General features: G+C 52.9%; 1 protein-coding gene across 2 annotated transcripts; it reads left to right on the top strand.

Moving 5' to 3' along the window:
* Window positions 1-6154: 6154 nt before the first annotated feature.
* Window positions 6155-12284, top strand: AIP (AHR interacting HSP90 co-chaperone). 2 transcript variants are annotated; one of them, XM_025878534.2, is made up of 6 exons: window positions 6155-6383; window positions 8945-9124; window positions 10430-10618; window positions 11248-11424; window positions 11524-11657; window positions 11931-12141. In XM_025878534.2, the coding sequence occupies exons 1-6, from the start codon at window positions 6285-6287 to the stop codon at window positions 12001-12003; spliced, it is 852 nt and encodes a 283-aa protein (XP_025734319.1). In that variant the 5' UTR covers window positions 6155-6284; the 3' UTR covers window positions 12004-12141. The 2 variants fall into 2 exon arrangements, with proteins under 2 accessions (XP_025734319.1, XP_025734317.1); XM_025878532.2 differs by having other exon boundaries at window positions 6156-6383; window positions 11524-11665; window positions 11931-12284.
* The last annotated feature ends 197 nt before the right edge of the window (window positions 12285-12481 follow it).

Genomic DNA, 12481 nt, shown 5'->3' with positions numbered 1-12481 from the left:
CCTTTATGCTACCTCCTTATGGATGGTGGGAGAATTCTTGAAGTAGGACTTCCAGGCTACAGGGTACACATACCCTTGACTTCACAAAGCACCCAAGATGCTCTCCCGGGTGGCTGGATGAATTGTCACACTCACCATGAGGGTTCTGGTTTTCTCTTAGCACTTGGTATTCCAGCTTTCAAATGCTTACTAATCTGATGAATCTAAAGTGGTTACTAATTTCCATCTGGGTCCTCTGACAACTGGGGAATTTGAATAGCTCTTCTTGGCCTTGGCAGTCATGGTGGTTCCCTCTTCCGCGAACTGTCTGTTCATATCCGTTGTCCATTTTTTTCTGTTGGCTTTCTAGCCTTCTTTCTGCTTATCTGCACGTCTATACCTGGAAAAGTACCGATGCCTTGGAGTTGTGCAGATCTCTTCCCTGGCTCTGTCTCCTTACTTTGTCTGAACTTCCCTTAGTTAACAATGCTCGGAGTCCTGGGATGCAGTGCAGGCTGAGGCCCACGTCGCTCCTGGGCATTCTCGGTGAGTGCAGCCTTGGCTTCTGCTAGGCCCCAACCAGCGGATGATGGGGGCTCTCAGTACCAGCGCTGCCCAGGAGTGGCTACTGAGATGGGCCTCTACCCTCCTCTCCCACGCCCAGCGCTCTCCCTCTTTGACCTGCAGGTGGTGCCCCAAGAACTCTCTCTGGGCTCACCTGAGAAACCTGCTGCAGAGGATTCCTGAGGAGTTCAAAGACTTTCTGCTACGGGACCGCCCAGCGTGCTTTAAGTCCTGACTGTTTTGCCAGCTTCTGTTTCAGCTGCTTTCTTTCCCATTGCCACATATGCCTTCTCCAAATGAGGCTTCTCCAAATGAGGCTGCAAGGGGATCCGCACCCCCTTCTACTCAGGTTCACACCGTGACAACTCGAATTCCGCTCTCTCCACATTTATTTGAGGCCTTCTCTGCAGCCGGTGGTTTCAAAGGACAAAGACCTAAGACTTCCCATGAACATCTAACCCTTCTGTGTGTCTCTGCCTCCTACTTTCTCATTCGTATGCTTCTGCTTTTTGTGTTGCAGAGCTCCTCCTACAAGTATGAGAAGAAAAGAAAAGAAAGAAAAAGAAGAGAGAAATAACCACTGGCCCAGGGTGGAGATGCCCATGGGGCAGTTTCCTGTTGGACCCAGTGTGAGGAAAACCGCTCAGAATCTATGTCTTCAGGAGCTTTTGAAACACACCAGCAGCAGCACACAGGAGGAAGGCACTGGCAGGAGCCACGTCGAACCCTCACCTTCTACGGACGTGTCACTGGAGGATGGACAGAGGGCTGTGGGCGAGGTTATTGGGAAGCAGTGCCCAATACCTCACTGTGTGCCCAAGCTCCATCGCGAGCAGGACCAGATCAGAAACTGCATAGACTTCCAAGAAACATGGTCTGTTTGGAATGCTCGTGAGTCACTTGACCCACAATATACATGTGACTGAACCCCTGACTCATGATTTTCTACAGCATATCACTAATTGGCGAAATGAAGAGCGGGATTTTTCAGGCCACTTTTAAACTCAAAATTATGCCTCTTTAACATTCGTTAAAAACGATATCATGTTTTTTCTTTCTTTCTTTCTTTCTTTCTTTCTTTCTTTCTTTCTTTCTTTCTTTCTTTCTTAAAAGATTTTATTCATTTATTTTTTTTAAAGATTTTATTTATTTATTTATTTATTTGACAGAGAGAGAGACACAGCGAGAGAGGGAACACAAGCAGGGGGAGTGGGAGAGGGAGAAGCAGTCTTCCCGCGGAGCAGGGAGCCTGATGCGGGGCTCGATGCAGGGCTCGATGCAGGGCTCGATCCCAGGACCCTGGGACCATGACCCGAGCCGAAGGCAGACGCTTAACGACTGAGCCACCCAGGCGCCCCTTATTCATTTATTTGACAGAGATACACAGCGAGAGAGGGAACACAAGCAGGGGGAGTGGGAGAGGGAGAAGCAGGCTTCCCGCGGAGCAGGGAGCCCAATGCGGGGCTCGATCCCAGGATACTGGGATCATGACCTGAGCCAAAGTCAGATGCTTAACGACTGAGCCACCCAGGTGCCCCAATATCATGTTTTCTTGCCCCCACCCCTGGAGGAAAAGTATTGTGCAAGAGGTTGTTTTTTTTTTCTAATTAATTAATTCATTATTTTTAAGGACTTTATTTTTAAGTAATCTCTATACCCAAAGTGAAGGTCAGATTTGTCACCCTGAGATCGAGGGGTCCCATGTTCTACCAACTGAGCCAGCCAGGCGCCCCTGTAAGAGGTTTAAACTTACTTTTCCTAGAGAGTCAGCCCTGGTATGACTTTCAGTCAGAAATGGGTTAAACTGGAATGTGTTTTGTTTCTGTCTTGAACAGGTCAGCCCAGAATAGATTTTTTTTTTAACACTCCTTATTTATTCTCGTTCCAAACCTTAGCCTTCTATGTTTTTTTTTTAAATTTCATTTTTATTTATTTATATATTTTTTAAAGATTTTATTTATTTATTTGAGAGAGAGAAAGAGAGAGAGGGAGAGAGCACAAGCAGGGGGAGGGGCAGAGGGAGAGGGAGAAGCAGACTTCCCGTGGAGCAGGGAGCCCGATGCAGGGCTCCATCCCAGGACCCTGGGATCTTGACCTGAGCCGAAAGCAGACTCAACTGACTGAGCCACCCAGGTGCCCAGTCTTCTGTGCTTTTACAGGACACCTGACATAAGTCCCTTTACCTTGAGGCCTGATATCTCCAACCTGATCTGGAAGTGTGCTTCCTGAGAGATAATTTCACCCTTCCTAATAGTTTCCTCATCTTTCTGGGCTTTTTCTCTGTTGAAGCCAAGGGGCAGCTGGACATGACACATCTGTTGTGTAAATGTAGGATCTCTTCATGGTATAGTACTTGGTATTCCTTAGCTTCCTCTGAATTCATATTCAAGGCCAACTCAAAAAGCAAACAAAAACCTGGGAACACACATGGAAAATGGAAACTGTTCCTGTTTGGTTTCCTCTTTTTGTCTGTTTGTGCTCACAGGTCATGTTGGTCTGATTGTTGGCAGTATTGCTCGAGTAGTGTCTCTGGTCCAAATAAAGGTAACTGCTGACCACTGCCTGGTTTGTTTTGTGAAAGAGGGCTAGGCGGCCCAGGATACTCTCACAGGGAGTTAGACATACACTTCAAAGGCACTTCAAAGGCAAAGAGGTAGATCAAGCCATGTGAAAGCAAAAATTTATTGTGTTTCCTTCCAAAGTTTTGTGAATTTACAAGAAAGAAAGAAAGAGAAAAAAAAGGAAGGATCAAAGTTTACAGACTGCTCAGTTCAGGCTAAGAAGGCAAAAGGGGAGAGCTTGTGGCCACTGGGTCTCCCAGCAGATACACACTAACATTTGAAACAAACTCCCCCAGATTTGTTTACTGCTATCAGAGATGCTGCGTTCCTTTATACACCATCTCTTACCATATATTTGGGCCATTACTCAAATCACTGGAATGTGACGGAGGTATTTTGGGTTTGGTTTTGTTTTGTTTGTCCCCTGCTATAAAATGAAATTTTCAGTTTGTTTCTGAAAAATAAATTTGTCAATAAATTCATTTTGTTTTGCTTCTACTTTAGACACGAAGATTCATTAAAAGAAAAAAAAGATCCTCAGTTTTATAGGTTCAAGTCCATCAGGTTTGTGCTCTTTGAGTTTTGTTTGAAGTGTTTCCTCACCCCAAGATCACAAAGATATTCTCCAACATCATATTCTCCAGGCCTGATAGTTTTACTATACAGAAGTGTTGCAACAAGGTAGTTCACTGACTCTGGAGCCAAATTGCACTGGAATTTGTCTTCTTACTAGCGCTGGGATTTTGGAAGGCCAGGGTGAGGGTGAAAAATTTAAGGGGACATCAAAAGACCAAGCAAGGGTGCCTGGGTGGCTCAGTTGGTTAAGCGACTGCCTTCGGCTCAGGTCATGATCCTGGAGTCCCAGGATCGAGTCCCACATCGGGCTTCCTGCTCGGCAGGGAGTCTGCTTCTCCCTCTGACCCTCTTCCCTCTCGTGCTTTCTATCTCTTGTTCTCTGTCTCTCAAATAAATAAATAAAATCTTTAAAAAAAAAAAAAAGACCAAGCAAGATCAATAATACTTTAATGTACTATTTTTAAAAATAAAATTTAAGGCAAAAATACATGAACAAAATATCAAAATTTTATTTATTATTATTTTTTCAAAGATTTCATTTATGTATTTATTTGAGAGGAGAACGTGGATGGTTCAGTTGGTTAAGTGTCTGACTCTTGGTTTTGGCTCAGGTCGTGATCTCAGGGTCCTGGGATGGAGCCCTGTGTCAGCTCCCTGCTCAGCAAGGAGTCTGCTTCTTCCTCTCCCTCTGTTCTTCCCCCTTGCTTGTGCTCTGTCTCTCTCAATCTCTCTCAAATAAATAAATAAATAAATAAATCTTTAAAAAGTGTAATTTTTAATTGTCAGAAAATACACATAAAATTTACTATATTAAACATTTTTTTAAAAAGATTTTCTTTATTTATTTGACAGAGAGAGAGACAGCAAGAGAGGGAACACAAACAGGGGGAGTGGGAGAGGGAGAAGCAGGCTTCCCGGCTGAGCATCGGGCTGAGCAGGGAGCCCGATGCGGGGCTTGATCCCCAGACCCTGGGATCATGACTTGAGCCAAAGGCCGACACTTAACGACTGAGCCACCCATGCGCCCCTTACTATCTTAAACATTTTTAAGTGCACAGTTCAGTAGTGTTAAGTATATTCACATTGTTATACAACCAATCTCTACTAGGACTTTTTCATATTGTAAAACTGAAATTCTATACTCGTTAAACAACAAATCTTCATTTGCCTCTCCCCCACCAACCACCATTCAACTTTGCCTCTATGAATTTGACTACTCTAGGTACCTCATGTAAATGGAATTACATAGTACTTGTCTTTTTGTGAATGACATTCACTTAGCATATTGATGCATTTTTGTGCACACTAGTGGTTTCAACTAGCTTAATATTTCATTTACTATTTTTCATATCTATGCATATCAGTAAAACGGGCCTACACCTTTCTTGTCTTTCGGTATACTCATCTGGTTCGGGAATCAAGATAAAGCTAGCCTCATAAAATATATTGGTCAGCTTTCCTCTTTTTCCATTTTCTAGAACAATTTGTATAAGATACAGGCTTCAAAACTGCTTCAAAATTTGGCAGAGCTTAGCTGTAAAACTTCCTGTGTTGGTATAAAGCAAAAGCAAAAACCAAACAAACAAAGCACGTTTCCCTTTCACCTCTGAGGTCCCACCGCTCTCAGGGGACTTCTTGTGGGCAGTGAACCAGGGTGAATGTCTGAAGCACTTAGCACCTGGGTCAGAGGCGAGGGACAATAACCTTCCCACTTAGGACGGTAGGATGAAGACACTGCACAGGCCTCAAGACATTCCCCTTCCTGGAGTAGGAATCCTTTAAACTGGGTGAAGGCTCTCATCACTATTGTTCACAGCTAGTTTCCAGAGGCCAAGAAAAACCTTGTTTTAGTCCCCAAAGTACCTCACTTCTATCAGTCATATATTTCCTCATATTTATTATGCACCTACTGTGTGCCTGACACTGTGGATTCAGGGGACTACTCACCCACTCCTGACCCCGTGAGGGGCTCTCTCCGTCCCTTCTTGGTAGATTACTGTACTCACAGGAATACTGAAACCCTCCTTCCCCTGCCTCTTACTCCTGGTTTTATTTTTTATTTTTCACTTATTTGGGGTGTTTGTTGTTGTTGTTGATGTTGTTGTTTTTTAGAGAAAAATCCAGGACGCAAAAGTCAAAAAATTAAAGGCCAGCAAAGGATACACAACAACAGTAGCTTTAGGGTGCGGCGTGACGGATGGAGTCCCCCGCATTCTCCGCGCCCGGTAAGGCTGTTGCAGTACTACAACTTTAAACGGGTTGGGTGGGGGCACACAACCACGCGGAACGGCCAGTCCAAATCCATTCAAGGACACGATTGCCAGGGACGCCCCGCCCGCTCCCGCCCTGCAGACCCTGGCCCCGCCTCTCCGACAGGCCCCGGGGCCTCCCGGTCGGACCCGCCCCTGGCGAGACGCGCGCGCTCGGCCGCTGCGCAGAGAACCAATCACAGTCCGTCTCTACGTTTAGTCCCTTTTTGGCGTCTGCCCTCAGCCAAAATGGCGCCATCTCGGAAGTTGCCGAAGCTCTAGAAGTTGCCGAAGCAGGTCCGGAAGCTGCCGAAGGAGTCCGGAAGTTACCGAAAGAGAGCAGCGGGGAAGAAGGATGGCGGATATCACCGCAAGACTCCGGGAGGACGGGATCCAAAAGCGTGTGATACAGGAGGGCCGAGGAGAGCTCCCTGACTTTCAGGATGGAACCAAGGTTCGTGCGTAGCCCCCTCCCCGCACCCCTTCTGCGGCGCGGTGCGCATGCGAGGCGGGAGGAGGCCTTAGGCGAGAGGTTGCGCATGCCCAGATAGCAGCGGTCGGTGACCCTACTGCTCACATGCCGAGCTCGACGCTGGTTGGTCTGGATTTAAGTAGGGGGTGATTTTGGATATGTCTGCCTCGCCCCGTGGCTTGGCCGTGTGGCCGCATTGGTCGCGGAGGCCGTCAGTCATCCTAAGAAGGTTGCAGGGGTTTGGCTTCAGTGCTTGAGCGGACCGGGCGCTGGAGGAGACCCGGAGCAGGAGATCTGGGACCTGGGCGGTGCCCCGGGACTGAGGAGGAGGCCCTGGGCCTCGGGGTTGCAAGGTTCAAGTTCTTTTATAGATGGGAGGGCCTTCTGAAAACAGACCAGCTCCCATTGTTTAGATGGGAAAAATGAGGCCCCGGAGCACACAAACCTATTGAATTTGTCCAGAGGTCAGGTCTGCCAGACTGGAACTCTTCGGCAGAGTTTTTTAGGACGGTTAGGTGATGTTGCTCAGGACAGATAAGGACTAGGAAATTAAAAAGCCTACTGCCTTCCTCCTTTGTATACCCATGCCTCTCCAGCCCCCTTCCCCTATGTCTCCAAGCTTCCCTGCTTCTGCTCATGCAGTTCCCTCTTCCTGGAGGGCCTTTCCCGGTTGCCACTTGTCTGTAGAGTCAGGAGCTTCCCAGGGGCAGCCCCTGGGCCCAGCAGAGCAGTCACACAGAACATGCAAATTGAAGGAATGACCAAGGATCCTGGCTTCGACTGGGACACCGAAAGTAAGAGTGGCTGTGAATGAACACACTGTCCTCCAGCAGCACTAGGCCCAGGTTGAGCAGGTAAAGATCCTAGGCTGGCCCAGTGTGAGTGCCCTGAGAGCGAGGGAAGCTGCATCCCTCTGGTGATCGGTTATATTAAGAGGGCTCCTTCCAGAGTGGAGAGAAGAGGTGTGGGTGTGGTTGCATATCCCGATGGGCTGGGGGGGGTTGATGGCCTTGAAGAAAGTCCTGGCAAGGGAGATCCTGGATGGAACAGACACCAGAAGGAGAGACATTGTAAAGATAGTGAAGATATGTGAACAGTGGCACCAAAAAACAGGGACGGGTAATACCCAGTAACAATCCCCAGCGTAGGCTGAGTGCTCACAGTGAGCCCTGTGCTAAATACCACACAGGTTTATTTCCTTTCATTCCCACAACGTGGGATGGAGACTGTGAGTGCCTCCACTGTATTGACTTGGAAACGGAGTTCAGGGTTGCGGCCTGGTGTGGTGGGCAAGAACGTAGGCTTCTCTACCTATATCCTGCCAAGGGTTCAGTCTTCAGATCCCTTCTCTCTGCACTCACCCGCGGATGATCTCCCCAGGCTCATCCCTAAAAAGCCCTCCATGCCTGGACTACTCCCGCAGGTGTATTTCTGGCTGCGCCTCTTCCTTAAACCTGATATCCAGCTCCCAACTCACTGTCACCACTTGGATGGCTGGTTGGCAACTCAAACTTAACCTGCTGCACCAAGTCTTTCCCCATCTCAGTGAAGGGCACGTTCGACCTTCTGGTTGCTCAGGCCAAAACCCTCCATGGCCCCTCCTGTTCGCTCACGTCTTGAGAATGCACCCAGGATCTGACCACTTCTCAAGGTTTCTCCCATTACCACTCTGGTCCAGGCCTCTGTTGTCTGCCCTGGCCTACTGCACTCACCTCCTAACTCACCCTCCCCCACCTCCCCCCCCCCCCCCCGCCCCGCATTCTATTCTCTCATCTTGGCAGCTGTGGAACCCAAGTCAGATCCTGTCCCTCCTCCGCGTGGAGCCGCCCAGAGTAAAAACACGACGTCCTCACCACAGCCTCCAGGCCCGGCAGGATTTGTCCCCTTGACGCCGGTGACCCCACAGTGCACCCCTCCTCTCATTCACTCTGCTTCTGCCACACTGGCCTTGATGTTTCTTGAACACACCACACGATCACCCTGCTGTTCTTTTGGCATAGAAGGTTCACACCAGTGTCCTACCCCAGCATCTGGTCTGGCGTGCTTCCTCTCTTCCTCTCTTAAGATCTCTGCTTAAGTGTTGCCTCCTCAGACAGTGCCCGCCTCCCGTGTATAAATCCGCCCCGTCTTCCTCTGCTGCATTTTGTTTTCTGATCTGTAGCCCTTAGCTCCACGGTCCACAGTACGCTGTTTTGTTTCAGACTCATCTCCTTTCCCTGGAAGTTCCATGTGAACTCTGTGGGTGCAGGGACTTTTGTCTTTGTTTACTGCTGTGTCTAGCACAGAGCTCAGGCACATAATATGTGCTCAGCAAATATTTATTGAAAGAACATTTGGTGCCAGAGTGCTTGGGATCCCATCCCAGCCTGTCCACCCCCAAACCGTGTGACTTAGTTTCTTCCCCTGGGTGGTGGGGTAGAGGTCAGGTAGTGACCCTTGGGCGAGGCCTGTACCCTGTGCTATCTGCAGGCTGGGAGCTGGGCTTGGCCTTGGGGGCTTGGTGAGAGCTTGTGCCCTTGCCTTATCCCACATGTGGCCTGCAGGCCACGTTCCACTATCGGACTCTGCACAGCGACAAGGAGGGCGCCGTGCTGGACGACAGCCGGGTGCGTGGCAAGCCCATGGAGCTCATCATTGGCAAGAAGTTCAAGCTGCCTGTGTGGGAGACCATCGTGTGCACCATGCGTGAGGGGGAGATCGCCCAGTTCTGCTGTGATGTCAAGGTACCTGGCATCCGGCACCTACCTGTAGTGTCTGTCCTGCCGTTCCCTATTCCCCATCCCAGGGCCTGTGCCCTAGCTAGGCCACCGCCAGCTCCCTCCAGGGCGCCACACCAATAGGACATTGGGGTCCTGGCCTCTTCTGCCTTCTCCTCTTTATTAGCCAGGCGGCAGCCAGGGGACTGGTTCTCAAATGCAAATGACCCGCACAACTGCGTCTTTAATCCTCTCTGGGCCTAGTCACTGTCAGACTGTCCCGCGGCCCTGCAGGGTCTGACTCCTGCCAGTCTTCCCCTCCCACTCACCTCCCTGCCTTTCCTTTCCATCCCCTTCTTGGCCAAGATCCTCCCTCATGCTTCACAGTGAATTCCTGGCGTCACTATCTCCAGGAAACCCTCCCTGACTGCCGGTGGTTGGCTTGAAACCTCTCCTGTGGGTCCTCTAACCCCTCATGCCCTGCATGGCCAGGGTCTGGTCCTCTGCCTGGGTCTCAGCTACTGCAGAGCAGGGACTGGACCTGTTTACCGTTAGCTCAAAACACTCAGCACCAAGACTTAAGACGTGTCTGCCGGCTGGATAAACCTTACTCCAGCAGTCTGCCCCCATATAGGTAGTAGGGCCAGTGAGCAGAGCTGGTTGTACTGGGGTGGGGGTTAGTCTCACTCACCTCCTAACTCACCTTCCAGCATCCGCCCCCGCATTCTGTTCTCTCATCTTGGCAGCTGTAGAGTCTGGTTCCCACCATCTCAGCAGCTGTTCCTAGTGAAAGGTCAAAGGCTAGGTCCTCTGTGCCTGCAGGTCTTGCCCAAGGGCTTTGAGTTCCTATCTTGGGCCCAGACCTGAGACAGGCCCTGAATGGGGTGGGGCTGGGGCAGGAGAGAAGCAGGAGACGCTGAGAACAGAATGTGGAGGGAGGGACCCCAGTACGGTGAGAAGTCCAGCTTGTGGGCTACACCTCCGGGAGGAGGAAGAGGCAAGAGTCCCGCTGAGCTTGTAAGGGCAGGGGAGATGGGGTGACAGTGAGAGTGTGTGTTTGTGTTGGGCGTGGGAGGGGTGCTTAGTTTGGTGGCCAGAGAGTGTGGCAGGAGCTGGGGACTTCGACAGAACAGAAGGCTGGGACGCCAGAGGACTCCTGAGGGAGAAGCCCTCCTGCATTTTAGCGGACAGGGGCCTGAGCCAGCTGCTGCCCTCTCTGGGCTTCGGTGTCCTTTCTCAGATGGCGATGGGGCCAGGGGCTGGGCCTCTCGGGCCTGGTGACCAGGCAGCCCACGCTGACAGAGCCCCTGGTGCCCGCTCGCCTTTCTGCAGCATGTGGTCCTGTATCCGCTGGTGGCCAAGAGTTTGCGCAACATCGCAGCCGGCAAGGACCCTCTGGAGGGCCAGCGGCACTGCTGTGGTATCGCCCAGATGCAGGAGCACAGTTCCCTGGGCCATGCCGACCTGGACGCCCTGCAGCAGAACCCCCAGCCTCTCATCTTCGACATTGAGATGCTTAAGGTGAGGGGCCACCAAGCCCCAGGGGCCTCACACGGAAACCGGCCCCGCCTGCCTGCCCGGGGCTGTGGGCTCAGTGGACGGACAGTTGTGGGGGTCGGGACAGGGTGGGTCCAAGAACGCCTGGTGGGACCCCAGCAGTCCCCCTGGGTCTCCCCCCTGCCTAGGAGGGGGGGGCCCACTGCTTCCAGAAGTCTCCGTGGGGGTGGAGCTTTTCACCGTCTTGTTCACGGCTCTGTTCCTGGAAAGCTGGGCAGGTAGGAGGTGCTCCTTAAACGGTTGTCGAGTGGTCAGTGAGTGAACAAGCAGTGCTGGACCACTGCTCCTCCATCCTCAGCAAGTATGACGGTGAGCACCGGGCGCGGCGCCGCGCCCTGCCGGGCCCCGGCACGAGCCCCAGCACACGTCCTCCACCCGCGCAGGGCCGTGGGCTCTGCGGTGCCAGTGACGGGGTTCGGCAGGGTGTGGTTGGCATCCTCGGGTTGGGAGGGCTCTAACCCAGGAGGTTCTGCTCCTGGTGTCCGAGGCCCAGAGGCCAGGCAGGCCTGCCGCGGAGAAGCCGTGGTCTCCCCCGCCGCGCGCCCCGCCCCCCCCCCCAGGGCCTCACCCTGACGCGGCCCGCGCTCTGGCAGGTGGAGAACCCCGGCACATACCAGCAGGACCCCTGGGCCATGACAGATGAGGAGAAGGCGAAGGCGGTGCCGGTCATCCACCAGGAGGGCAACAAGCTGTACCGTGAGGGCCACGTGAGGGAGGCCGCCGCCAAGTACTATGACGCCATTGCCTGCCTCAAGAACCTGCAGATGAAGGTGCAGCCCCGGGGGCTGTGGTGGGGTGGGGGTGAGGTGGGGAGCCAAGGGACCCAGCTCTCAGCACCTGCTGCCCTCGCCCTGCGCCCGTGCCCCCAGGAGCAGCCTGGGTCCCCTGACTGGATCCAGCTGGATCAGCAGATCACCCCGCTGCTGCTCAATTACTGTCAGTGCAAGCTGGTGGCGCAGGAGTACTATGAAGTGCTGGACCACTGCTCCTCCATCCTCAACAAGTATGACGGTGAGCACCGGGCGCGGCGCTGCGCCCTGCCGGGCCCCGGCACGAGCCCCAGCACACGTCCTCCACCCGCGCAGGGCCGTGGGCTCTGCGGTGCCAGTGACGGGGTTCGGCAGGGTGTGGTTGCCATCCTCGGGTTGGGAGGGCTCTAACCCAGGAGGGGACCGCGGTGCCAGAAAGTCAGGCTGGGCAGCTGCCTTGTCCTGCCCCCCCGCCCGCCCCCCCCCTCATGCCTTTGCACACCTGCTGCCCGCTGGGGCCCCTGCAGACAATGTCAAGGCCTACTTCAAGCGGGGCAAGGCGCACGCGGCCGTGTGGAATGCCCAGGAGGCCCAGGCTGACTTTGCCAAGGTGCTGGAGCTGGACCCTGCCCTGGCGCCCCTCGTGACCCGTGAGCTGCGGGCCCTGGAGACACGGATCCGGCAGAAGGACGAAGAAGACAAGGCTCGCTTCCGGGGCATCTTCTCCCACTGACAGGGCCCCGCCCGCCCCGCCTCGCCCCGCCTCGCCCCGCCTCCCCCCCCCTCGCCCCCGCCGGCGCCCCCCCGCCCCCCTCCCCCCCCCCCCCCCCCCTCCCCCGCGACGTCCCGCCTCTCTGTATATAAAGGCCGTATTTATCTCTGGGCCTGCCGAGCTGATTCACTGGGGGAGCCGGGGTTATCACCTCGAATTTCTGGTACTCGGGTGGTCTTGGGAGGCAAAGGTTTGGGGTCGTAACCCCAGCTTCCCATTTAGCAGCTCCAAGACCTCTCTGGGCCTCAGTGTGCCCAACAGAGGTGAGCAGGAGGGTCTCTGTCACAAAGGAGGTGTTTTTTTTTG

This window comes from Callorhinus ursinus, unplaced genomic scaffold (genome assembly GCF_003265705.2).
Source record: "Callorhinus ursinus isolate GAN/ISIS: 27379988/994484 unplaced genomic scaffold, GSC_fseal_2.0 scaffold51, whole genome shotgun sequence".
NCBI classification, from domain to species: Eukaryota; Metazoa; Chordata; class Mammalia; order Carnivora; family Otariidae; genus Callorhinus; species Callorhinus ursinus.
The sequence above is the reverse complement of the archived record's forward strand: the minus strand, read 5'-3'. Positions and strand labels throughout refer to the sequence as shown.

Bases quoted from the DNA above. Each gene is read 5' to 3' on its own strand.
- AIP (XM_025878532.2), top strand. From the start codon at position 6,285: ATGGCGGATATCACCGCAAGACTCCGGGAGGACGGGATCCAAAAGCGT. The intron at 9,125-10,429 runs GTACCTGGCATC...GCCTTTCTGCAG, and splicing joins AGTTCTGCTGTGATGTCAAG to CATGTGGTCCTGTATCCGCT. The intron at 11,666-11,930 runs GTGAGCACCGGG...GGGCCCCTGCAG, and splicing joins CATCCTCAACAAGTATGACG to ACAATGTCAAGGCCTACTTC.